This window comes from Gymnoscopelus braueri, assembly GCF_963280865.1.
Source record: "Gymnoscopelus braueri genome assembly, chromosome: 19".
NCBI classification, from domain to species: domain Eukaryota; kingdom Metazoa; phylum Chordata; class Actinopteri; order Myctophiformes; family Myctophidae; genus Gymnoscopelus; species Gymnoscopelus braueri.
Window position 1 is genome coordinate 36,041,214 of NC_137621.1, and position 27,622 is coordinate 36,068,835.

The following is a 27,622-nucleotide window of genomic DNA, read 5'->3' on the forward strand; positions in this document are numbered from 1 at the left end:
CAACTGTAAATTCTTCCATTTTAGAATGGATTTATGATCAATCTGGGATGTTAAAGGGGTATTTCACTTTAAAAAAAACTTTGGATCATTTTATCGTCTACTCAGGCTTTTGTGAGCCCCCCAGACCGTTTTTAAGTTGCTTGATTCAGTATTATCATTTCTTTTATCTGAAGGATTCCCCCAATATTCCACATTGGATTAGGAATGTTAAAAGAAAGTGAAACCTAGCATCCTTATCTGTGCATTTCATAATAGGCAAACATTGTGCAAGAATAGATGACCATTCAGTGAAAATACATCTACAAGCTCACAACTTGCAACAACTATACTGTATAGGGTTTAAGTGGTTAAACAATTCACCCAATTTCGTTGTCCATGCCTAATCCACCTCAGACAGGTGGGTTAGGTGTTGCTTAAATTATGCAATATATTAGAGGAATTCATTTCCAAAGTGTGTTTGATCCTTTAAACTTTTATGATGGTGAACAGAGATGCCATGTTGACACTCATCTCATTTTTAATTGACAAAACTACAAAAACACTTTGCAGACTATGAAGAAATTACAAATGATAAAGATCAAATGAAATAAATAAATAAATAAATAAATTAATATTTAATTGTGTCTTCTAGACCAGACAGGAATGAGGGTGGGTTGAACAGTTGATGTAATTTGTGTGATTTATTTTATCTTCGATGTATATTAACACATCTAAATTATAAGTAAACAAAGAATTGATACGTCAGAAGAGAGCTTTATGGATTTTTTTAGGGGACACCCCTGTAAAAGGTATTAAGTATGTTACACCATCTACAGAACACAGAAGTAATTTATACAAATTAACATAGATGAGAAAACAAATCAAGGAACATGGGTTATGTAATGCTAGGATATATCATATCCTAGCATATATGTCATTCTGGGTAGGAAGGAATGGGTAGTGGATAGGTAGTAGAAACATCCGAGTGAAGGTGGTGTGCAAAGGTATCTGGACACCGTGTTCTAATACAATTCACAAATATATTTTCCTTTCCAGATTATCTGACTGTTGCTGTTAGGCTAGCATCAAGGTTCCAGGGTTTCATCTCAAAATTGAATGTAGAATATAATAGAATTTCAGTTGAAAATGTATGGGAAACATGTTTATCAACCAAGTCATATGCCTGCTGCATACATAGTGAGAAATATCACTCAAATTCAGTTTCCCATACTTTCATGCAATTGTTAGTGTTACTGAAAATGCCTCCCTCACACTTAAAGGGGTAGTTCACCCCCAAAATAACTTTTTTTCTATTGATTACTGACCATCTGGAGCCTTGAATTCATAGATATGTTTTAGTTTTTGTCACATTCCTAAGCCAATAATTTGATTATAATAAATGTGTCCCCATTGATTCCGGTAGGAGACACAAATGCATTTGTGTCTCCTACCGGAATCAATGGGGCTAAATTTATTATAATCAAATAATAAAGGAAGGAATGCGACAAAAACAAATAAATATCCATGAATTCAAGGCTCCATGGGGTGAGTAATCAATAGAAAAAAAGTTATTTGGGGGGTGAACTACCCCTTTAAACACTTTGTTTCTCCTTCAGTGGGGTGTCACCCAAGGGAGGATTGCACGGATCGCTTTAGCAGGTGTTCCAACCGACATAGGAACCATGTAGGCATGGCTATGCCTACAATCACAGATTTTAGCTTGAATGCAGCGAGTTCTGTAAAGCCATTATAAGTAGTATGCGCTCCAAAGGATGCCTAGTGTCCCCTTTTTTTAGACATTCATTCAGTATTCATTCACAACTCTTGACACACTGAGTTGGCTGTACATTTACACTTGCCTAAAGTTTAGCACACCACAATAAACAGGCAAAGCACAGAGTGGACAATCTTATCATCTCTCCTTCTGCAACAGAGGGTCAAACAAGTGACCTCAACCGTATATATATATATATATATATATATATATATATATATATATATATATATATATATATATATATATATATATATATATATATATATATATATATATATATATATATATATATATGTATGTACAAAGATTCTTGGTGGAGCAGCCACCAAACAAGAATTTGCATTATGTTTCAATAGTTTGGTTTAATGGTTTACATGCTGTTTCAGAAGGCTTTCCCAACCACCAAAAATAAAAACAAAGAAAACAAAGTCTCATATACTCATTTGAGTAGTCCAGGTTATTTTCACCTTTCCAACAACAATGTTCTTTTTTTTCTTTATCATGACTGCTGAGTTCAATTACTTCAGTTCACAAGTCAAAGATCCCAGTCAGTGACGCTACTGCGATGGCGAGAACGTGAGGATCATCCAGCCAATGACAAAGTAAAAGAGGAAGATGGGATACACGACCAGTGCTTTGCGGTTCGGAGGTTGACTGTCGACCAGAAACGCCGTGGAGGCGAACGTCGACCACCCGAACGAGGCCGTGACCACGACGAGCCGCACGACGAAGCTGGCCGTCCCGGAGCCCCCGAGGAGCACTATCCTGCAGACGATCATCGCCACGGTCAGAGGCATGATGCAGTAGCCGAGGACACACAGGCTCTGGAAGAACGAGATGGTGCCGCCCAGGAGCTTGGAGTTGAGGGTGATGATGATGGACCCGAACCAGATGATCACGAACACCTCGGCGAACTGGGGGCCCCCGTCATCCGTGCTGTCCACCGAGCCGCCTTGGAGCATCACGGCCAGGGTCACGCAGAGTAGCAGCGGGCCCCACAGGTCCCAGTCCCGGAGGAGCGCCGTGTTCTTCTTGGGATACAGCACGTGGATGAACTTGCTCCCCACCGCCTTCAGGTCCCTTTGATTGGTTGATTGAATATTTTATTAGACAGAAATGCAAAACAGCACGAGTACAGTCAAACACTTGGTCTAACACCCAAAAAAGTCCTTGCGGTCTTGTTTCCATTGGGGTCCTATCACGTATTCAATTCATCAAGTTAACATAAAAAATATCACCAAAATTCAATATCATCACAAATATAAAACACTATATGTACAGAGTAGGGGAAAAAAGGGGGAATGGGGGTAAAGAGGGGGGGGGGGGGGGTGATCACCTGTCTAAAGCAGTGGTTCTCAACCTTTTCAGGCAGGGGTCACCAACATGTCCGTATACGGACAGACGTGTCCGTGGCGAGACTTGTCCATGGCAATTTTTGGGCGGTGAAACCGCCCCTATATGTGAGGTTTGGACATCGACATTCCATTGCACCCCCCCAACCCTGCGCTGTGATTGGCCACCAGTGTACCCTCCTAACCCTGCACCGTGATTGGCCAATCACAGTCTATTCAGGACTGTGATTGGCTAGTGAAACATGACACGACATGTGCATAGCCCTATAAATAGGACTATGCACTTAAACAAAACACATTTATGTTTTTTTTTAAGTTAGGGGTCTACAATGGTTGGTCCACAATATTACTTTTCTTTAAGTGAACTTCCATCACTGTGATGACCACTGTGACCACACCGCCCACTTCACACTGGGTGTGATTTTTTTATTTTGAGAAAGAAATTATGAAAAATAAATGTATTTAATTATAATGTAAATACAAATATGTCTTCTCTAAATGTTCACAATCTAATATTTCCTGAATGTGTATTAATTACCCCGCACCAACATCAAAGCACCTGACCTGTGAATTGTGTTGGTAACAGGACTCGCCCCAAAACACGCTCACCCCCATTTTTTCACGGACCAGCGGTTCTTGTATTGTTGCATTTGTTTTACTGAGGATAAGGTTAGAAATAAGTTCAGGGTTAGGCAATAGGCATAGTTTTATTGAGGTTACGTTTAGGAACAAGGCTAGGTTTATGAATAGTTTACTGAGGTTAAGTTTAGGAATAAGGCTAAGTTTAGGCAGAGAGAGAGAGAGAGAAAAGAGGGGGGGGGGGGTGGAGAGGGTAACTTTAGTTCGCATCATTAGCTGTGCATTATTGTTTACAGTCAGTGCACTTACTTGCTGTTATTTAGCCTACATCATAACGTTGACCATGTGGTCCTTAAAACAAATAGCCTATAATAGTTGGTCAAATAGACGGTAACAGGGTAGGTGGACACCAAGGAAGAGTGGGCACTGGGCACCTTGGTGTTAAATTGGCTATTTTTTCCAAAATGTAAAAAAAGAGGAAATGCTTAGATAAGTTTTTTTAAGTAAATTAAAATATGATTAGAACATGCAAACATTCGACAATTAATGTCTAATTTTTCTACAATTGCCATAAATTGCTACAAAACCTGTATATCCAGTAATTTTGGGGCATAACAATGAGTTGAAGGATAAAATTAAGTCTGATAATGATGTAACGTGCATGTTCATATGGATTTTCTTTTGGACAAAATAGCCAATTTTACATGGAGGTGCCCAGATGTCCCTAGTGCCCACCTATCCTGTATCCAAATAGACTATTAGCCTTCCCCATTCTCTGCCTATGGTTTCTGGTAATATTATTGACCACTTATTTTGTATGTCCGTGGCAAAAAAATCTAATTTTGAGAAAATGTCCACCACAAGCTGGCATGGTCATGGTGCTGACAGGCAGTGGCCCCCCAAATAATCATATTTGAACTAGGGACCCCCCAGATAAATATCGTGAAAATAGCAGATCTACAAGTTCACAAGAGCTTGTAGATCAGCTATTCAAATGTTTTGCCTCTTTCTTATATTATTTGACAGTTTGGCCAATGTTTGACCAGTTTATATAGTAAAGTATGTTGATTACTTCTGATGCTGTAATGGTAATTGTTTTAGGTATTAAAAAGGTCTTTAAAGTCCTTAAATTGTTATTTCACTGTCATCTGGGGACCCCCAAAAAATATGATGTGGGGACCGGGAGGGGTCCCAACCCACAGGTTGAGAACCACTGGTCTGAGGGAGAAGTGATAGTTACCTCATGATGGTGTCCTTCACAGGCTCGTCCAGCGTGGAGAAGTCATCGTCCTGCTTCCCGGAGGAGCCCCCCACGCCGGGCACGGAGATGTCCCCCTCCACGGGGATGTCCGCCGAGATGGACACGTCCGAGAGCCCGGCGAACATCGGCTTGCTGGCCTCGTCGACTTCCGCCATTTTAAGCTAGACGTTTATTCCACAGAAAGACGCTTGTCTTGGACACGGACGCCTCGTTGACGTCTATGATGAGTCGTTCGCGTCTAGTTAACAGGTCAAAGTCATCAAATGTCCCGTTTAACAATGCAGATGCTGGACCAACGAGTCCAATATGTTCTAAATTGAGCTGCAGCTGCTGCTTGTACAACACAACACAACAATGTTCTATTCACACGTCAGCCAGCCAGACGGACATACTTGTTTACTTCCGTACAACGTCACACATATCCGTGTGGTGCGTTCAAGTACGTCTTCAGTGGTGGAAAAAGTACTAATTTTTTTTTACTCAAGTAAAAGTATCAGTACGGCAATGTAGAAAAACTCTGTTACAAGTATAAGATTGGAATACAAAATGTACTTGAGTAAAAGTATTAAAAAAATTGTATCAGTATCCGTATATCCTCCGTATTGTTCAATAAAAAGCATTTTATAATGTCATAATGTATCAGAGTGCAGTACACCTCCCAACCGATAGGGTTGCGTAATTGAAAGCATAAGGAGGACATACGGAGAAAATGGCCACCAATCGGATTAAAATGCTTTTTATTGAACAATACGGAAGATACGGGTACTTCTGAGGGCCCGAACAGAATTGTAACATCCGTTGCCATGAGGTAAGCACTTCATATTTGAAATTTGAACGTTTATGTAGATGTACGGGTCGTAAATGGAGAAATAGCAAACACCAGGTTGAAGTTAATCCATGACTCATGTTTCAGGGCTAGGGATTACATGTGCACGGGGATCACATGAACGCACCATGCGTTCACAACACCGTCGGGCGCTGATGACGTACTAAGACGTCGACGTTTGTAGGAAGGAGAGCAGGAAAAATCAAATCTCGCAGGAGAGCATGCCATGAATAAAGGACTTGTGTTTAGTTTATTGCAGAATTCCTCTGGATATATTTATTTGGTACTAATTCCATTCATGGCAGAACATTGCACGCTGTAAGAAGGACGTGAGATGATGGAGTACTGCAAAGAGAAAGTGAAAAGTGACTGCGAGGAGCTGCTGAGTCGTTTTCATCGAACGGAGTCGGTGCGTTTTGAGGTTTTCTCCAGGATATGGAAGGAGATGAACTTCTCAACCATTTTCTAGTAAGTTATTTCAAAAGGTGCAACCTATGGTGAGTGACTATGTTATGGCAACCTTTAAGACAATGGCATGGAGACGACATGGAGTATTATGGATATCTATCTATCTATCTATCTATCTATCTATCTATCTATCTATCTATCTATCTATCTATCTATCTATCTATCTATCTATCTATCTATCTATCTATCTGGAGACAATACTGTGGCTGTTTCATTGTGATTGTGTCTGTCTTGCAGTGGCCCTATGGAGAGCTTTGAGCAGAAGGCTTTCGGTTATGAGATTATCTCTACAGCCAGCACATTCTTCCTGCCACCGTTCAGCTTTCAGATCCGAGTTGGCGGATTGTACCTGCTCTACGGATTGTACCATCACCAGTTCAGCATACCAAGAGAAAAGGTTAAAGATGCCATACGAGTCCGGCTTGATCACAACCCCCCCCCCCTGATTCTCTTATCAACATCACACAACAAGAGTTTAATGTTTAGGAGGTTTGAAAAGAAAAAATGATATTCAGACACTTTAACTTTGTTCTCACTTTTGTTCTTTGCAGTTTTTTTTATTGTTCTTATTCTTTTATTGCCAAATGTGATGACTTAAATGTTGGCAGACTTTAAAGTATTGAAAAGAAAATCTGACCAGAACATTCGCCTGTCTCCTAATGACAGGCAGAATATTGGGCAATCTTTTAACAGTATAATCAAATCAATTCAAGTTAGCAAAAAAACAGCAGGGGCTCAGGAGGTAGAGCCTGGAAACTGAAAGGTTTGATCCGGGCTCGCCGGCTCCTCCGGGTTTCGTGGAGAAGTGTCCTTGAGTGAGACAATGAACCCCTAACTGCTCCCAGAGTGCTGCTGGGCTGCCCAGTGCCAACTGCTCTTAATACTGTTCTTCTGCTGTCCCTAGATAAGACTGTCGCTGGATCATTGGGATGATGTGAAGAAGTTTGAGCAGGATGCCATCAATGCTCAGCACTTCGATGCTGTGTACATCCTCAGAACCCTTCTGGAACACAAAGCCTTCCACTTCACCGCCATGCCCAAACTGGTGAGGCATTTTATCCATTTAGAACTGTGTGTGTGTGTGTGTGTGTGTGTGTGTGTGTGTGTGTGTGTGTGTGTGTGTGTGTGTGTGTGTGTGTGTGTGTGTGTGTGTGTGTGTGTGTGTGTGTGTGTGTGTGTGTGTGTGTGTGTGTGTGTGTGTGTGTGTGTGTTCATGACCCTCCTTCGCCAAGTGAAATTTATGAAGAGCATGAAAGTTTGGTCATAGTTGAAAATCTAGAGCACTCAGGTGGCGCAGTGGTAAAGTCCTTGCGCACCACCACAGAGTTTGTGGGTTCGAATCCACCGTGGTGCATCCGGCTTTGTCGAGTGTCTGTACGAACACAATTGACCTGTGTTTGGGGGAGGGAAGGGTGGAGGGTGATATCACTGTACGTAATCCTACGGGCTGGGGCGGTACATGCAAAAGTGTCACTTTTCAGCTACAGTCACCTTTTTGAACCCAAATAGGGCAATTGTGTGACACCTGACCCAAAAGAAAACAACATGTTGTCACCTTTTTCACCTCGGGGCTGTTTTCATGCCTGATTGTACCTGTCAGCAAGGAGTGTAGGGCGGGAGGAGTAGGACGGAGGCTCTATGTAGGCCTGTCACAATTATTACATAATCGTCTAATCGCAATTATTTTATATAATCGCAATTTTTGCATAATCGTCATAATCGTCATAATCAATTCCATGTTAAAAAATGTCATACATTAAAAAAAAAAAAAAAATTGTGGAAACAGCCGATCTATAAGCTCAGGAGATGTGACGCGTTTTGAGCTTATAGATCTTCTATTTCCACTATTAATGTTTATTTTTAAGTATAAAGTAATTAAATATGTGTTATTTGTCATATCTGCCCCGTGCAACTTTTGTTTACGAAAGCTAAAAGCCAAACAGAAATATAATTTGTATTCATAATGTTCCATTCATTTTCAAGACAGAAACACAATTATATCGTTAATCCCAATTATTTGAGTGATAATTAATCGTCAACTTAAATTTGTAATCGTGACAGCCCTAGCTCTATGTCCTCCTGGTGAGGGCTCCTCATTGGCAGGTGAGTCAGTAGGGTACAACAGGAGTGACAACACACAAATACATTAATTGGCATATCAACTAAATTAGGGAGAGAAAGGGGTAAAAAGAAAAGTTGAAAATATATACATATCAAACAAGTATTTGTATTTTTCTCTTATTTACACCAATACATACTTCTTGTCAAATAAATTGAAAATTAAATACAAATAAAGATTGTACATGGAGCACACACTATTATTCAACTATATGTCTTGTTTTTAAACAATCTTTTATTTCCAAAAGATTTACAAACGATTTCAAATTATTATGATCTATGGGCATCTGTCAGACCAGAGATTTGAACCAGCAATCTTTATCGACCTCTCCACCAACTCTCACCGTGTCCTCCTTTTGCAGTTGTGTTACAAACTGAAGAGGGAGATGAAAAAGGAGGAGATGTGTGAGGATTTTATGGAGCGTGCCTGTCGTCCTCAGGAAGTGGTCACTAAGGACCTGCTAGAGGTAAGATGTGTGAACAGAGGCTGGATGGATGATTGGTTGAATGATCTGTCACTGAGTACTATATTTACAGTAGAGCCCTCAATAATCACATTTTGGGGCCGATGCCAAATGGAAAATATTGCAATATTGATATATCAGCTGATAATAACACAGATTTTAAATATATACATTCTGAGGGTGAAGCCATTGTTTACAGAATCGTTCATCAGTGTGGACGCTTACATAATTATTGTTATAGTTGCAGTTATACAGAAGTTATCGTGATTGGTGTGAACGATCCTTTTGCATGCATGTAAACATAGTCTCTGTATTAGTTGAACAAATGTATTTACTTCTCTTACTAACTAAAACTCACTCAACATGGACTGTAAGCATACACAGAAATGTACACATTGCAGTACCTCTGATGTGCTCCATCCTGTCTTTGCCACCAGGAGCTGTCCAATGTGCATCAACGCTATCAGCAACTGAAGACCGGTGCTGCCACCATGCCCAACCAGCCAGACCCCTCTATAAACCTCGTCCAGAGAGACTTTGTCACTAAGCTACGTCAGACTGTTGTGGGCTTCTACAACTGGCAACAACTTGAGAAGGTTGGAACTCTTCACATGTTTTGAAATTGATTGATTGAATTTTTTATTAGGCAAAAGAATGTAAAACAACACAGTTATAATACTAATACTAATACTATAATTACATTTATAATACTTTTGTCTAAAAGGTCCGACCAAAAAAGTCCTTGCGGACTTGTTTCCGTTGGGGTCCTTGAATTAATTTCATAGACAACATGGTCATTATGGTTATATAGTATGTTTTTTAAAAGGAAGAATGGAGATGAGAAAGGGGATTACGTGCAACACTTGTCGTAGATATCGTAGTGTATGTATTTTTGTGATATTAAAAGATTTGTAGCGTTTTCTACAATGAGTACTGCTATGTTTTGTTGTTGAGACATTGCATCCTTTGGTGATGATAGCATAGCTATTATGGTGGTGCCCATAACAATGGTGGGCACCATCCGACTGTTTGACTTCAAACTTGGCGTGTACATTTCCTATGCCCCGGGGGTTTGCAGTGCAGAGTGGGAATTAAATCGGTCTGGCGGTTGTTGAGAACCGAAAAAAAACATGAATGTCTGTATCTGTCTGTCTGTGTATCTGTGGAGGACACACTGAATCTCTGTGTCTGTGGGAGCTTTAGGCATTGGCTTCCCTGATTGGCCAACCCAACCCATCAGCTTCTCGGATTGGCCGAGCTTTGAGTGTGTTTGAATTGGTCGTACTAGCTATAGAATGCATGTTCAGAAGTATCTTCCATAAAACCCTAATGGTTTCAGATATTTCATAAAAGCAATGGTTAAAGCCACAATCTGCGATTCCTTAAAAAAAATGGTTTTAAAGATATGAACAAAACATCATAATTCTACATATTGTGCTAATTGTTTAGGAAACACTCAGTTTCGCAAATCATAGATTGGTACTTGGCCTAACAAAAGTTTTCAGTCATGAGATTACATTTTGCTTTAAACCATGGGGATCACCATATGTCCATATTTCGTCTGGTAATGACAACCGGTACAACGGGTGGGGTATGCATTCCCAACTTGCATCATTCCTGAGGAGGCCGGTGCTCGTTTGCAAATAACCCATTGATTCTAGTATTACAGTATTAGGACAACAGGTATAACAGGTATTGTATAACTGGGTGGGGCATGCATTCCTAACTAGCATCATTCCCGACTTAACATTGTTCCGAACTTGCACGGTCCCAGAGTACTCTATAATATTGATTGTTTATAATGAAATGTTGGTGACAAAGGAATCATATCTTACTCTGTAATTCCACAGGTAGGATAAAAATGTAAATATGCATAGATATCTTCTTAGTATTTTCAGTGTTATTGCGAACGCAAAGCCGCGCCTCCGCCCAAGTGCAGCTTACTATGAAACCGTGCTCTGGTTGTGTGTGTTTCTGTGTCTCTGTGTCTCTGTGTGCGTGCACTGCCTGTGTGCAGCCACCAGAGTGCGCCAGAGTGCAGGAATGTAGACAATGCTCTGATTAAAATGCACAACAGCCTGCAAAACACACACACAAACACACACACACAATGTCAATGTTCTCTCCCCATCACGGTGAAATAACACGGATTTCAAGTCCGTAAATACACAATATTTTCGAGCTGCGTTCGCTTTCAGCGTTCGCGCGTCTTACTTGTCCTTGTATTGTGGAATCCCCTATATCCCTAGTTACTAGATGTTATAATGAATAATACATAATGATAACTAAAGACTGAGTTGGATTTCAGGATGCTCCATCTGGTGATGGGAAAGAAGATAGTGGTGAAGGGACTTCAACTCAGCAAGAGGTGAGTTCCATCTTATTTCTTAACATTTTCAACCATTTTATTCCTTGCAGCCATCTATACACTTCACATGCAATAATAAACCTTTGCCGCCAGATGACACTGTTGTTCTCACTCCAACCTGCCTGCCTTGTGTCCCTCAGTCCTCCAAAAGAGCTGAACTTCTCGCCTCTATCAAGTCAAAGAGTTATGGACAGGCAGTGGAGGTGCGTGTTCCTTGTTATTATATTACTATTATATTACTTTTCTTATGATTTTATATATATATATGGCTGAAATCACCCAGTGGCATGTGTGTTACAGTAAGACTAACTTTAGAATGTGTGTGTGTGTGTGTGTGTGTGTGTGTGTGTGTGTGTGTGTGTGTGTGTGTGTGTGTGTGTGTGTGTGTGTGTGTGTGTGTGTGTGTGTGTGTGTGTGTGTGTGTGTGTGTGTGTGTGTGTGTGTGTGTGTGTGTTTTTCAGGCCTCTCAGTCAAGGCGTCATCGTCAGGTTGAGTTGGAGCTGACCAGCTTTGAGAGTGGTCCATCCAATGAGAGGAAACGTCGCCTAAAGAAGATTTCACTTAAAGAAAGAACACTTATGAATGTGGAGCTCAAAGGTCAGAGTCTAACAGACCATTGAGGATTTCTCTACTTTTGACCTGCGTCTCCTAATTGTCAATAGTTGTTGACATTTTCCTTTTTTTTATTTAATTTGCAACTTTGGAAGAGACTCATTGCTATTAGAACAATTTAGTTTGTACACTTTGTATATTCTGATTGAGATATTCTGATTGACTGACAATCTCCTGCCTTATAGGAAACATGAGGAAGGAAACGATGAAGGAGACCAAAATCTGGGGCCTGAGCCAACCTGACACTGCACCTGAAGGTATGGAATAGTAGCAGAGGGTGGTTTGTGACAGGAAGGGAAGTTTTCCTTCAACGTGCTGCCAACCCTGCCTGTCCATTTTTATTTGTATTTTATCAGCCCATGACTATGTTGTCAGTTCAGGCCATTGAAAAAATGGACGATTGTCTTATTTGATTGAATGTTAACAAGTTAACTGGAACATGTAGGCTACAGGAGGCTCTGTTATTTATTGTTGTTGTTATAACCAGGTGAGTCCCATTGAGATGAAAAGATCTCTTTTTGAGGTAGCGAACAGTGTTGCCAACAACATAATACAAATAATAAAAACACACATATCAAACATACAGTCAGAACTAGGGGTGTGCCGATACACTAATTTCATGAAACGATACGATACGATATTGGGCTCACGACATCGATACGATATCGATACGATATATGGCACTTTTTTATTATGAAAATATATGGGGGGGGGGAGCAAATGCAAACAAATATTTCTGTTTTGCATTATTCAGACATGCAAACTTGTAGCTTTTCAGCTACAATAGCCGTTTTGAATCCAAATAGGGCAATAGTGTGACACCTGACCCGAAAAAAAAACAACATGTTGTCACCCTTTTCACCTCGTGGCTGTTTGCAGACCTGATTATTATTATTGTAAAAAAAAAAAAAAAACGATATTGTTTTCTTCCAAAACGATACATATTGTCATGAAAACGTATCGCGATATATCGCGGGACGATATATCGGCACACCCCTAGTCAGAACGTACATGGTGGCATGTGGCTCAGGAGTTAGAGCAGCCACCTAGGAATCGGAAGGGTCGATCCTTCCTCCAGGCTTAGTGTCATTGAGTAAGACATCCCCTCTCTCATTCCCTACAGCATAGGCAGGTACAGACATGGAATAATAATTCAATTAAATACTAATTCAAAATAAACTAGCATGTTATTTACAATTATGACTAAACTGGGCACCAGCCTACTTGGGAACGATGCAAGTTGGGAATGCATGCCCCACCCAATTATGCATGTCCCCTTTATGACTATTTATGGAGATTTCGGTATCTGTCAGTCTCGGTCCCTTTTATGCCCATATATGGAGTTCCGTGTCAGGCATGCCCAAATGTGGAGTTTATGTTATTAATTTAACTGACCTTTTAGAGTTTTTTTTTTCGGGTGGTCGGGGGTCATTTACAACATAATGATTTGTACTTATACTCTGCCAAGTATAAGATACATAGGGTCTATTTCAAACTCCTGTCTGTTTTTCATCTTACAACTGTGAAGCCAAAGAGTTTTCACACTGTAGTCTGTTCAAAATCTGTTGTTTGGTGTTCTGTTCATTTCCATACAATGCTGTTGTTGATGTCGTTTTTTTTCTCTCTCTCTCTTGCTCCATTCAGATGTACCGAGAAAGGTCATTAAATTCAAATGGTGATGAACATGACCAGGCAGTTGACTCCTCATCCTCGCCTCCTCCACATTCAGACCGAGGCTGGTACTTGAGTCTGAGAGTTCAAGGGTTAGTGCCCAGACAATATTCCTCTGGTGCTGGGTATCTTATGTAAAGCCTGGCTGAGTTATACTTTGTTGCTGCGCGGGTGTCGTGCACCGAAAGCAGCGGATCTATAACCTCACAATACGGACGGGACGACAGCAGCAGCCAGTACCAGAATATCAAGGAATTAAAATGTTTTTTTTTGTTTTGTGCTGTACCAGGAGTAGATGAGGAACATAGCATCTAATTCAAAGAGTAAAAGATACTAAGCTACTTGATTGAAAGAGTTTTTTTAACTGAGCTTGTGCCTGCTTTTAGTATTGGTCTTACTTGTTTTAACATGTTTTCGAATGTTAGATTTCTGTTTTACGTATTTTATCTATGACAACACAGCAGGCACCATGATGATAGGATGTACTACAGTACTAGTACTACTGGCTGGATTGCCAATTTGCTGTGCACCTTCATTCTCCCTGGAGGGTGAACCTTACCAATTTTGGTCAAGCGAAACTTTTCACTTTCACACAAGATATCTGAAAATCTCTTGCTTAGTTCATTCATGCTCCCTGGAGGATGAGCCCTAACCATTTGAGAGACTCCATAACCATTCCTGTAGCATCCTTCTGGCCAAAACATAATCATTGTATACAAGATATCTCGTAATCTAGTGATTTTGAGGGATATCGAAATTATGTCCCATCTGTTACCTCTGACTTTCACTGTTGTAATGATTATATTGAGAGAATGACATGTTTATTTTGGTACAGGTTTACAGTATATTTTATACTTAAGGACAGGATTCTGTTTTATATAAAACGGGTTTAATTTTGTATTGACTCTTTGTTTGTCTTGATTGTTTAAGAAACGGGCAAGGGAGGTTTTCAGTTTTAAAAGCCTTGACGGCTTTTAAAATCGGGGTGCGAGAAAATGAATGACTACCCTTGCTCAACAGCTCCATTGCAGGGTAAGCTTCTTCCCTACAGTGCAAGAAAATGGTTGGAGTATACAATAAAATGGTCTGAAATTGGGCAGAGCAAAGTAAAAGATACAGAAAACATCTTTTCAGCAAAAACATTACTTGGAAAAATAGCCTTGTACATGCCTCTGTGATTTATTGCAACTTAAGTGCTTTGGGATTTGCTGATGTTTAATGTGAATCTGTGATTTACAGTCGCTAAGTGACTTGTGCTCTTTGGGCTGGCATGCATTACTTAAACAGAGAAACAAAGAATGGAGCTAGATGACTGGGCATGACAGTTGTGGGGACGTTGTGTAAGCAAGGCATGCCAGTGTGTAGAGGGTGAAGACACTTGAATACATTAAATCACTAAAGCATGTTAACCTTAGCCACATTACATTAGCCACCAGCACCAAGACTCTTAAAGGGCCATACTGGCATCAATTCTACTGTATCTAAAGAGATGTTTACCCATGCAACACCAAGCCTTCATCAAAGTAGATGTATTTAATTGTTGTTCAGTGTGGTTTATTTTTTTTCAGATTCTTTCAACAATGTTCTGCAGCAGTGTTACGTCCTCCATTGTTGTCAGTTTAGGGGGTGATGTCAGAACACTGAGAAGCAAGGAAGCACAAGGTTGTCAAATGATGAGATTAGAAAATGTCACTCAAAACAACTTATGTTTTAACTTAAATGGATGTGAAGCATAATGCTTCGTAGTTCAGACTTAGTCACCTCGTCTTCAGCTTATATGTGCAGGTAATTGCCCATGCATCAATGACTACATCTAGTAGATGTGTGATGTGTTCGTGTCCTCGTTTGTTGCATTGTACTGTACATTGTGCACCAGAGAGAGACCACCCACTTATCCTTGTACAGTAGCTTGTTAAAGTGTGTTTTGCAGGTCAGTACTTGATATCACAAGATAAAATACATAATGAGCCTGGGTCACAGAATGAAAGAGCACATTTTATTTTCTATTTTTTATTGATTTTAAGAAATCAGTCTCATTGCTCAGATTTACATGTAATAGCAAAGATCGTTTGTCACACAACACGTTCTCTTGACGAAAATATTACGTTTTTACAGCTGCTGTAAATGTGTTGGTTTTCTCTAACACTTGTTGAAAGGATCTCGTGACGAAGTATGAAGTCGGGCATTGCATGTAATATGAATTGTGGTGCAGATTTTCCCTCGTAATATTGAAAAACACATTCACACTGTGTCCATTTTGCTCTCATGGCATGCTTAGAGAGTGCAAGCTATTTTAAGTGTGCATCCTGCATGGTTGAAAATAAGATGTATGGAGAATCCATACCTGTGTTGGAGAGGTGCTATCTATTGCTGTGTGTGGGCCTAAATGGAAAGATAATCAAAACAGACATACTCTGATGTAGAAACAAGCTATTACTCAGTAAAGAAATTAACAGGCAATTGGGAAATTGCGATGTTCAGCATTGCCAATTCTTTCATATTGCTTTTTAAACACACTTTTTATTCTACTATCTGGAAAATTATTAAACATCAAACGTTAATATAATGGCTTATACATTGCAGACCCTCTTTCTACTCCAGACCAAACATAAGAGAGTTCTGTTATTAATGTTGATAGACCTTTCACATTTTCCCACTGTAGTGCCAGCTTGTTTCTACATCAGTACTAGAACCTCAAGAGGTTACTGCAGGTTATTGTAGTCTTTCCATCTCTGGGAGATTCTCCACATGACAACAGCAGTAACACATTCTGATGAGCCTTGGTCCCGGGGTAAGAAGCCTCATCTCACATTTGGGTCTTGGTTTGTGAAATAAAAGGAAAATCCCATGCCTCAGGTACGATCTACCATGCCATTTTGCATTAGCCTGTTTTTACATGCCTCTCAGCACTGTCCCTTTAATGTTTCTCAAGGATGCTAGTTTGTTAATCATGCATCACAATGCCAGTGCATGACCTGTATATGTCACTGCCGACTTCAGGCCATCGTGTCATCCTACTTTCTTCCACTAAAACAGTAATACCCAGTAGGATGTTCTGTACTGTAGTTATGCATGCAATAATATGTATGGTACAAATGAGGAATGTTAGCAACACCACAGTACTTGTGTAATAATATTAAGGAAAACCCTTGCAACTATTAGTGCTTTCGTAAGTTGTTTTCCAAAACGCATCTCACAAGAAGACTTGTACCATGATGATTGCTGGTCCAAAAAACTCCAGACAGCCTGGAAGAATTTGTGGCAAAAGTAGACATGTAATGCACTCCTCTCCCTCAGTCAGTTACTCTGAGGATGGTGCCCTTGGGCAAGCTACTTAACTCCCGGCTGTTCCTGTGCAGCTGCTCAGTGGGACAAGCAAGAGAAAAACAAGCTAGTCAGATTCACTCAGTCTCATTAATTTGACGCTTTGTGTCATCGTTCATTATTCCCAGCATACATCTCTTCAACTTGAATCTCACATCCTCTTGCATTGTGTTTACACATGGGAACAGATATGTGTGGACATACATAACATTTTATGTCAGATTCTCCTGACCTTGCTTTCTCCACATTATTTGATTTAGCATCTATGATGGCGATTGTCCAGTCTTGATTTAAAAGTTTCCTCCTTTTTCATTACATTTCCGAGGCTTTTTCTTTTCTCACCCTGATGAAATCCTTTTTGTAGGACATGTTATTCTATTGGGAGAATTTGACCCCACGTTAACAACAAGAATGGAAATGTGTGTGTAAAATAGCCCAGTGAAGGATTCATTCAAGGAATGACAAGGGGAATAAGAAATTGGGAATAAAGGCAGTAGACTACAGTAAGTAACCGCTTTTTCCATTGTGATTCTTCTCTGCTGCTACAGTTTTGTTTCCCGTATTTGACAGTTAATTTTATTTCTAGAATTTTTTCATTTTCATGTAACAAAATATTTCACTATTACTGTAGGCTACGTGCATTTTCTTAGTCTACTTTGCTGGAAAATACCCCAGTGAAGGATTCATTCAAGGAATGACAGGGGGCAAAGAAACTGGGAATAAAGGCAGACGCACTACAGTAAGTAACTGCTTTTACCATTTTGATTCTTCTCTACTGCATTTTCATAAAGTTTTGTTTCCCGTATTTGACAGTTAATTTTATATCTAGACAAATTTCATTTTCATGTAACAAAATATTTCACTACATGCATTTTCTTAAGTATAGTTCTACTTTGCATTTGTCCATTCATGAAAACATGTTGGCTTGTAGATCAGTTATTTTTGGAAGTGGTTCTCAAAGTCTTTGAGGGAGTAACATTTTAACCACTGTGACCCTATATTATACTAACGCTATTTGAAAATAGCTGCTCTACAAGCTCACACGAGGAATTGTGAGCTTAGATCTGCTATTTTCAAAATAATTGTGAAATAGCCTATTTTGAATGTCGAAAATGTTAAACATCTTTTCAGAATAATTGGGGGGGGGGGCCTACGTTGTTCTCCAAATGTTGGAGAACATTACAACATAGCCATGGATACTTGACGGTGGTCTATCACGACCGTCATGGATGTGTTTGCACTTTCTCCATTTACGGCTCGTACATCTACATAAACGTTCAGATTTCAAATATAAAGTGCTTACCCCATTGCCACGGATGTTGTAAATATGTACGGGCCCTCAGAAATACCCATATCTTCCGTATTGTTCAATAAAAAGCATTTTAATGCGATTGGTGGCCATTTTCTCCACTTGCTCTGAACTTCGCGCCCCCTATTGGTTGGTAGGTGTATTGCACTCTGATACTCTATAACTCTATTAGAAATTGGCCACCGATCGGAGTAAAATGCTTTTTATTGAACAATACGGAAACTAAGGGTAATTCTGAGGGCCCGTACATGATCTTAACATCCGTGGCCATGGATAAACCACTTTATTTGAAATCTGAACGTTTATGTAGATGTACGGGGGCGGGGCCGTAAATGGAGAAAGTTCAAACACCAGGTTGAAGTTCATGATATGACAGCCATGTTTCAGGGCTAGAGAACCACACTGCTTCTTGGCAAGCGACACCTTTGTACCACCGTCTATAAAGTAGAGGTACTGTGAGGTCTGTGAGGTGAGCGCGTCATTGTTATTGCCTTGGGAGATGCAGGATCCAGCCAGGGACATAGAGTATCTAAACGTTCCCCATTATAGGACAGAACAGCTGACGAGCTGCTGCGGGGAGACACGGTCCACCTCACCAGCATCCTTAGTGGCCACCGCTGCTGCATCCCGACCGTTAGTCCTACAGCATGTAAACCAACGGCTCGGGGATGCTGCTCTATTGCTAATCCATTCTGTCCACCGTTTAAACCGGAGCTGAAACGGACACAGCCATGGCCGCAGATAGTAAGTACCCGATTCGCTGTCATAGTTTTGATGGATTAGCCTAATAGTCTTGGTTTAATTCGTTTTCTCTTCTTGATTCGTGGATAGATGTTCCCTTCATTTGTTGTCTAACGGTTTGGGCAGCCATAGTTACTGTACTGTAGGCTGTGTAGGCCAGTTTATCATTCTGTATTTACTGCAGACATTTTTTGCTCTCCTAAAGCCATTATCAGGTTGTATCTTGGGTTCACCTGTAGTCAATTAGCATGGTCAAACGAGTTCAACTGTATATTGCTATAGGCCTGTGCATAGACTGAATTATTTTAGCTTACATCGATCATAAGCTAGAGCATAATGGGCATGCAGGCTTATTGAAAACAATCTGGTACCTATTAATAGTCTAGTAGCCTAGCCTAATTTATTTGAAATTAAGTGTTTAATAAACTCAGAATTGAAATAATTATTCCATGTCAACATTTCGTATGTATCATTTTTGGATACAATTAAAAATAAAACTTACTGATTGATTAGCCTTATGCTATACACTATAGTGTGGACATATTTATGTTTTAATTAGGCTACAAACAGTAGCAAATCATAGATGAGGTGAGTAGCTTTTACTCAATTATAATTCTGATAAAAATATCTGCATTAGGGGTATATAGGCCTACTTTCATATAGGCCTACGCTCAGTTTCCTGTTATATAGGTATATAGGCCTATGGATATTTAATATTATATCGAACTACCATTTGATATATCAAACTACCAGACTAACGGGATTCACTAAATTATTTAATAGGCCTAGTAATTCTTTGTTCATATTTCTTATCTGTCAAGATTGTTGTAATGATTTAGTACTTACATAACGGAAGGTGGTATGACACGAATGGTAATATTTTACCATTTTACCAGAGCTACTTACAGGAGAATAATCTTCAATTTGTACATGACCAGTACAAATGAACAACAGTAAAGAGTAAAGGCCTGTGTCAAAGTCAACATGGTTCTGCTCCTGGGACATCATCAAGACAACCCTTGGAGGAGTCTGCAAACCCTAATTGTGAACTGATAGCCCACATGCACAGACTCTGAACAAAACTAATATGTAGCGCACACAGTACCCAGTGCCAGGGTGCAATATAATTGTATGGCAAAAGTAGTCTGGAAAAAGAAGATGTATCAAAGCCCCAAGTCCCAAAGGAAATGAGTGAAATCACAATATTTTAGAAGTGAGGGGGCATAAAGGTTTGTGTTTGTGCAGTTCTCTACCCACATTGGCCTCATGGATGAGGGATCTAGACAAAGGGGGTCCTTGGGAAAGGAGTGCATCAAAAGAATGACTCCCAGGAAAGTCATCATGGGGAGAGCTATAAGTGGCTCTGTGCTCTGGGTTAATTTAAATTAACACTCCACACTTCACTGTGTAGTTAGTAAAGCCTCTTTTAATTTAACTAGATTTTCAGGTCGCTATGCTGCCTGAAAATGACCTTGTGTTCGGGAGGTAGGCCCAAAGAAATGATCAGAGTGGGGGACATATTGCAATTTCACCCACTGCCGGTGGTCAGATCGACTTCTGGTCTTTACCTTTGGATTCCTTGTACCCAAAAGTAGGGGGTAGGCAGAGTTGCGGGTCTCTACGTTCACTTCCTGGTAAAACCGGACAGATCCGGGTTGCACCATTGAACTCCACACCCCACAGAGAGTGTGTCGTGACGTTTCAAGGCAATCTGACAAACCGGAAGTAGGACGAAAAAAGTGGTCATTTTTGATTAAATTTGAATTCGGTGGGACCACCCACCAAGTTTCGAACCTTTAGCATGCTGGGGACTGGAGTTAGGCTGTTTAAACCCCAGCCAATAGGAACACACATGGCCCCTGGTGTGGCTATTCTGATGGCAAACCCCTGACCAGTGTTTGTGCCAAGTTTGGTGCGGATCGGAGCAACGCTGCGCCTCGCAGGTCCGCATGTTACGTTTGTGACATCCACCGTCCACTGTCGGTTGACCCTCTCTAGGCAATTCCAATGAATATAGGAGAGAACAGAGCCTATATTCACACATCTTCTCCCCATGTTTTGTACCTTCTTTTTGATTCACAGTTACAAAACAGACGTGTCGATGTGTCTGGAGTACGACATGGGTCTGGGTTTCCATGTTGGCGAGTAATGTTTTGACAATCACAGTATTTTAATGTCAGATTAATACTCACCTGAAAATTTAGAGTCAGTTAACCTGAATCATATACTATAGTATGAATTGTACATATTGTATTTGGTATTTGAGTGGGATTGGAAACCCATTCACAAGCCCACGCAATAAATTACATTATTCTCAAATCTCTTAGAGGTGATATAGTATTGTGAGTGTGTTTTCTGAGCCGAGTTCAAGTGTGCTTTTAGTTATATAATTCTATATATTGAGACTGCAGCTAGAGAGAGCATAGGGACAGTGTTGGTGAGAGTTGTTCCAAGATCAGCTTGGCACATGTGTGGGGCTTGAGCACTCTATTGTAATATTTCTCTCGACGTATGCGTGGTTATTGGTCATGGAGAAACAGGACAGAAAGTGCTGGCTCTGGCTGGAGAGGTTTGATCCAGGCCTGCCAGAGGTCTACAGACAGGGAGGATTGTAACCACTGGACCAAACTCTAGGAAACATTCCTCAATTAAAGCTGCAATCCATAAGATTTATGTCCTTGTTCAGGAAAGCAAGCTATTTCCCTTTTGATCTGTATGCAATACCTCTCGTAAGAGCAGGGAGTCCAGATTTGTGTTGTTAAAATGTTTAAAAAATATTCCAAATATTTCACTTTTTTTTAACGTTTTTTTTTAAATATAAGATCTTTAAGCTCACACGACGCGTTGTGAACTTGTAGATTGGCAATTTTCAAATAGCCGATAGCACAATAGGTGTGCTCATGTGGTCGCTGCTTTTGGGCGTATTTTCATAGACCTGGCTGCTTATTTCTCTCGCAAATTCTGACAACACTGACCACCTCCAACTACCACAGTTGTGTTAGTTATACATACTCCTCAAAGAATCTTCTTCAGGTCAATTTTGGCAAAAAAACGTTGCTCTTTTCCATGTAGCCGGAGTGCGGGCTCTACTCAATGTCTCAATGTTAGTCTTTTTAGCCCAGCAGCCACTGTCGATATGGGTATATTTAAGTGGTGTGTGTGTGTGTGTGTGTGTGTGTGTGTGTGTGTGTGTGTGTGTGTGTGTGTGTGTGTGTGTGTGTGTGTGTGTGTGCGTGTGCGTGCATGCGTATATTTTCTTGTGTGAGAGAGATTTTGTTTGTGTTTGTATATGTTGTAATGCGCCAGTTGTGTGTGTGTGGTAATTATCTGGATCAGGAAACTGGAACATCCATGTTTTCCTCCTTAATGATCCACTTAGACTGGATGGAGGAGCTGTTTTGCCTAATATAGACAACTCATGGAGATATACACTAGATGGCGTCTATCCAAATTGCTGTTGTTTAAATTGATTCACTTGTCCCATTTTTGTTCTACCAGTGAGAGTATAGAGCAATGAAGTCTGACGTCACTGCCACTAGAGGGCGCTGTTCCGCTGGTTCTTCGCTTTATTTTTTGTGTTGAAATCCCCATTGGAGAATCTTAGATCATGTCATATAAGAACTGTGTTCCAAACATAAACACACCAAGGCGGGGGCTCTGCATCGTTTATTATATTCATTCATATTTGATACAGCCTGTTTCTGGCGAAAATGTAATACATTCTGCCTTAAAAGTCTTAAGAACTACACTTCCAGGTCTGAAAATCACTGGCCCTCATTCATCAACGGAGCGTATAAACCGGCTTATATCTTTCCATATATTCGGCCGTACACCAACGTCGAAGTCACATTTATCAACGAATCCTATACAGCCAATTCTAGCGTACATTGGGTCGGAGCCTTGATAAATGTCACGGCTGAAAACAAGCGTCATTTAAATAACACGCCCTTAAATATTCACAAAACGCCCCGACTTCACGACATGAAGAACCAGAATACGACCCAAAAAAAGCATGAAAAGCCGATGAGAAAGAGTTTCCCCCGCTCGCCACACACGCACACGCCTCTCTCTCTCACACGCACACACACACACGCGCGCGCGCCCGCCCAACTTTGTCTTTCATGTAATCCGTAGCGTAGTAGCGGTACAATCTTTGTTGTCACATAGGTAGGCTTGTAGCCTACATGAATGACATATGATACCAATCACATCGCCATGAATGGAATATGTTTGTATACCCATTTATTTAACCCATACCGAGCAGTGCGTGTTCGAGTTACACTAAATAAAGCAGTCATGAGACTCGGGCAGAATGCAGTGATCCCGTGCCGCCACATTAATATTGGAGCGTCGGGTTTATATCCTTAACCCAACCAGGTTGTGTAGCCTACATAACTCTCTATGACATAACTCCATAACATAGGACAAGCTACAGTAAGTTTGTAGACCTCACTGTCCATGAAAAGATGGTCGGGACTCCCGAAAATTCTCTCGCAGAAGCGCTTGTATATTTTGAAAATAGCAGATCTACAAGCTCACAACGCGTCGAGATGCGACCTGTTGTGAGCTTGTAGATCTGCTATTTTCAAATAGCCAATGCAGCCAGATCTGCAAGCTTAACCGAATGACTGTTAAAGCAGTTTGTTTAAATTAGTTTATAAAATGATATATTTTCACAGCAAATATTTATTAGTGTAGATAGAAACATTTTGTAGTGGATTATGTGTCCAGATGCCTGTCAGACAGTCAGACAATGCTGCTCCGCAGGTCTAGAATGGAATAAACGGGCACAGCCAAAGTCAACAACTGCTATCGTGAGATCTCAGCGTACGGTAGGATGAAGCCAACGTCAGGATATATTGATAAATGCCGAAAGTTGCGGTGATCTCGCTGTACGCCCATTATTTGGTCTGCGCCGCGTTGATAAATGAGGGCCACTGTCCCTACGGCAGCCGCCGCGTTCATGGTAAATGTAGTCTTTGGGTCGTTTGACTTGTTTCTAGCGTTTATTGTGTTACTCTTTGGGTTCATATCCATATGAGTAAATTCGCCTGGGTGGTGTTTATTTTTCGAACACAGTTCTTATATGAGGCGATCTAAGATTCCCCAATGGGGATTTCAACACAAAAAATAAAGCCACAAACCAGCGGAACAGTGCCCTCTAGCGGCAGTGACGTCAGGACTTCAGTGCTCTATTATGCAAAAATTAGCACACATATGCAGGTTTATTAAATGCAGGAAAACACGAAAACAATGGCCGATTGAGTCCTTTCCCATTGCCAGTAGACGATTATTCGTTTCTGCACTCACTCACTCACTCACTCACTCACTCACTCACTCACTCACTCACTCACTCTCTCTCACACTCTCTCTCTCTCTCTCTCTCTCTCTCTCTCTCTCTCTCTCTCTCTCTCTCTCTCTCTCTCTCTCTCTCACTTACCCACTCTTCATCTTCCTCCCTCTCAGGCACATACTGTCTAAAGGCAATACGCAATTACAATCATCCAAACTGTTGACAATAATTGTTTTGGGAAGAAACAAATGCATCGAGTGCTGTTTGGATGTTGCTGTTGTTATCATAGACTCTAGAGGATTCAGTTTGAGTTACAAACAAATGCTCTTTTACATTGGATTGAAAAGATCAAATCAGGGGAAGCTCTGTCATATCGTTGCGCCTGAGTTTTCTAGCTAATAAAGTGCTGTAGATCACCAGCCGGAGCAACCCTAAAATGGTGGTCACTGGTCAGTGGGGAAGGGTATTTGATGGGAAACAGTCTGCATCAAAAATGGGTTGCTAGAACTGGGTGGGCAGGACCAGAACATATTATGCAAGAGACTAGCAGTGGCTAGAAACAGAGGATCTTAAACCCTTACATCATGACTGGGTGCAACAATCACTTGCTTACTCTGCGCTTAGTCTCCGTTTACTGGGAGATCATTTTCATCACCTTGCCCCCATGTTGGGGCTTGGGGCAGGAATCAGGAAGGGTGTTACGTCTTAGCCGCAAAAGGACAGGAAGGCTGCAGACCGAAGGCTAGTTGCTGACGGAACACACAACATTGTACAGTTCACAGAACTTTAGAGAGAGAGGGAAGAGAGAGAAAGTTTAGGTGTTAGATTAAATATATAATCTATCTAGAGAAGAGGAAAGTCTTGTCACGAGCAAACGAAGTGAAGAGGAAAGGAGGAGGAGAGGAAAGGTGTGAAGAGGAGGGAAGTGCAGCAAGGGGGAAGCAGAGTGGATACGAAAAGATTGGAGTTGAGGGGAACGTGGTCAAGGACAGTAGGAGAGTAAAAGAGAACAGCTGTAGTAGAGGAGGTGTGGAAGGAGACATGGACAGTGTAAGAGGAACTACAGACCCCCAGTCAGCCGGGACAGAACCCACACCCAACCTGCCTTCCTCAACTACTAAACGTGAGATCTTTAGCATCATGGCTAAAATGATTGAATTGATTGTGTGGCCGAATGAGGTTCCATTGGTCTAAATAGGTGTATCAATGATTAATTATTCATTGATAAAACTTTTAAAAAGATTATGATTTAAAATGTAGTGTCTGTGTGCGTGCGTGCTAGTATGTTAAATGTTTTATGTGGGAGCCAAATCTCAATTCATTAATTCTTCAAAGATGAATATTATGCATTTATAGGAAGTTCTGAGTTATAAAACTACACTGACTGCATGTGCTGATTTCTCTAGTGTTATTTTATGAACCTTCCCAAGGTTTCCTCATTTCTTTTCCTGTCAAGGAATTGTATTCCTTCCATTTTGTTATTCCCCTGGGTAACAGGAAGGGTGGGCACCAAAACATTCTGGGCACCAGGCCTCGGAAGAGCGAGTACTAAGGAAATGTGGGCACCAAAACAGAGTGGGCACCAGACCCCGGAAGAGAAATCCAGGCACCAAAAATTCAGATTTTCCCCATCCAAAACCTTTTCAGACAAATTTTAGTTTGAGGTTAAGGTTAGGCATAGTTCTGTGAGGTTAAGGTTATGTTTAGGCATAGTTTTACTGAGGTTAGGATTAAGGTTTGGGTTAGGTATAGTTTTACTGAGGTTAGGGTTAGGCATATTTTACTAAAAGGTGCCCAGTCTTCCGAGGGTCTTCCCCAAAAAAATGGTGCCCAGATTTCCCTTCCTGCATTCCTTCCCTGCCCAATTGAGGATCTAAGGACAGGGGCTATGTGTTTCCTTTAAGTGTGGACCTGTAAAGTCCTTTGAGTCTACAACAGTGATTAAGGGCTATACAAATAAATTAGAATTGAGTTAACGCATGACGTACATGGGACAACAGGATGTAGATGTTGTAATATTCTATAGTTCTCATTCGTTCTTATAATTACTGGCTACAGGTATGTGTGAACCTTGAAGCAAAATAGAAATAATAAAATGCTCTCTCCTATGTGAAACCATGTTGATTGTTACATTGTCATAATGTGTTAAAGGCAGTACACTTGGCATTATTTTATTTCTCTTTTCTTTATGAAGAGAAGGCTGTGAGAGTTTTGCGTGGTTTGACCAAAAGTACGCACCAGATGGCACTTATTATTGGTGACATACAGTGTTTTTGTGTGGTATCAATTGAACCACCATTGAAGGGGATTAGAGGAGATAGTTTTGCCATTGACTCCTGCTATCCTCCTTATGTAATGTAGTCTTTGGCCAGCAGAGGGCGTCTCTACACCAATATAGATAAATCTTCCAACAAATTTCCCTTAAGCTCTCCATGTTTTGGAAACTTAAAAACTGAACCCAGAGGAAACTAGAGGAACCTTCAACACAGCGCACTCAGAGTTTCTGTCTGTGACCCCATTTATTTATTTTTATTATTTATTTTTCAAAAATGTTAAAATGTTATCGTAACTTTCTCTATAGATTTACACAGTCTGTGTTCTCACAGACAGGGCATTCAAATACAACTTGGAGCACAAAATTGGAGAAATAGGGATGGTGGGGAGAACAGGTGTGTCAGTGGCGTTATCAGCTGGTTGAATAATAATAATAATAATAAACGTATAAAGCAGTTATTAAAACAAAGTTACAAAGTGCTGAAGAAATAAAATAAGCAACAAGATAATGCTGTGAGAAATGCTCATGACACCTCCAGAAGGTTCAATGCTTAATTCTAGCACCTGTCAACCTGCTCTTTACTGTTGGCACTAAGCCTACCCACATTCTAATATATATATTCTCTCTCTCTCCAGCTGTACCACATGCATCACAAAATAAAACTAAACCGGACAGTGCAACATTGAGGACATTTTTTTATTTTCATTGTACATATACACAGCTTTCCATGTACTGTATTTTCAACGGAAAAGAGAGTTGAAAATACAGGTTTTCTGAGGAACAGCTTCACAGACTCCTGACCTCACATCAGCTCTGAAAACGTCTCGGTTCCAAGTCGTCTTGAATGCCTCTTCACAACTGCAAAAATCTTGTCTTCCCAGCCAATCAAGGCTCATAGACTGATAGTGCCATGGTAACATGAGCCCCTCTATTACGTGGGTGGGCAAAGGCACACTCATTATACCTAACACAGCCACTGGCCTGTTTCCACGGAAACTAACTGATGTTCAGGTGTGTGCGTGACAAAGAGAGAGACAAGGAAGTGTGTGTGTGTGTGTGTGTGTGTGTGTGTGTGTGTGTGTGTGTGTGTGTGTGTGTGTGTGTGTGTGTGTGTGTGTGTGTGTGTGTGTGTGTGTGTGTGTGTGTGTGTGTGGGGGAGTGAATGTCAGCATCCTTGTGGTCACTGGGTTTGAGTATGTGGACAG

General features: G+C 40.7%; 3 protein-coding genes and 1 long non-coding RNA gene across 6 annotated transcripts in view; 2 read left to right on the forward strand and 2 right to left on the reverse strand.

Moving 5' to 3' along the window:
- Positions 1–667: 667 nt before the first annotated feature.
- Positions 668–1,950, reverse strand: LOC308075084. The gene is made up of 2 exons (XR_013932155.1): positions 1,580–1,950; positions 668–1,252 (listed from the first exon to the last, which is right to left on the reverse strand). It is a non-coding gene; the product is annotated as an uncharacterized lncRNA (long non-coding RNA).
- Positions 1,951–2,098: 148 nt separating this feature from the next.
- yipf6 (Yip1 domain family, member 6) lies at positions 2,099–5,332 on the reverse strand. Its single transcript, XM_080414702.1, has 2 exons — positions 4,928–5,332; positions 2,099–2,836 (listed from the first exon to the last, which is right to left on the reverse strand). The coding sequence occupies exons 1-2, from the start codon at positions 5,101–5,103 to the stop codon at positions 2,314–2,316; spliced, it is 699 nt and encodes a 232-aa protein (XP_080270828.1). The 5' UTR covers positions 5,104–5,332; the 3' UTR covers positions 2,099–2,313.
- Positions 5,291–14,373, forward strand: snapc1b (small nuclear RNA activating complex, polypeptide 1b). Of its 2 annotated transcripts, none has more exons than XM_080414700.1 (11): positions 5,291–5,410; positions 6,080–6,242; positions 6,480–6,639; positions 7,147–7,287; positions 8,723–8,827; positions 9,262–9,420; positions 11,133–11,192; positions 11,333–11,395; positions 11,654–11,789; positions 11,990–12,061; positions 13,449–14,373. In XM_080414700.1, exons 2-11 carry the CDS (start codon positions 6,109–6,111, stop codon positions 13,481–13,483), a joined length of 1,065 nt encoding a protein of 354 aa, XP_080270826.1. In that variant the 5' UTR covers positions 5,291–5,410; positions 6,080–6,108; the 3' UTR covers positions 13,484–14,373. The 2 variants fall into 2 exon arrangements, with proteins under 2 accessions (XP_080270826.1, XP_080270827.1); XM_080414701.1 differs by having other exon boundaries at positions 5,373–5,387.
- A 4,396-nt stretch (positions 14,374–18,769) lies between these two features.
- syt16 (synaptotagmin XVI) overlaps positions 18,770–27,622 on the forward strand; it is a 41,051-nt gene continuing 32,198 nt past the window's right edge. The window contains exon 1 of one of the 2 annotated variants that reach the window (XM_080415199.1): positions 18,770–18,852. In XM_080415199.1, coding sequence (XP_080271325.1) covers positions 18,840–18,852 — 13 coding nt within the window. In that variant the 5' untranslated portion in view covers positions 18,770–18,839. Of the gene's footprint in view, positions 18,853–25,102; positions 25,266–27,622 lie in introns of those variants that run through there. The other variant, XM_080415198.1, reaches the window with a different exon arrangement.

Bases quoted from the DNA above. Each gene is read 5' to 3' on its own strand.
- yipf6 (XM_080414702.1), bottom strand. From the start codon at position 5,103: ATGGCGGAAGTCGACGAGGCCAGCAAGCCGATGTTCGCCGGGCTCTCG. The intron at 2,837-4,927 runs GTAACTATCACT...AACCAATCAAAG, and splicing joins GTGAAGGACACCATCATGAG to GGACCTGAAGGCGGTGGGGA.
- snapc1b (XM_080414700.1), top strand. From the start codon at position 6,109: ATGATGGAGTACTGCAAAGAGAAAGTGAAAAGTGACTGCGAGGAGCTG. The intron at 7,288-8,722 runs GTGAGGCATTTT...CTCCTTTTGCAG, and splicing joins TCACCGCCATGCCCAAACTG to TTGTGTTACAAACTGAAGAG. The intron at 8,828-9,261 runs GTAAGATGTGTG...CTTTGCCACCAG, and splicing joins TCACTAAGGACCTGCTAGAG to GAGCTGTCCAATGTGCATCA.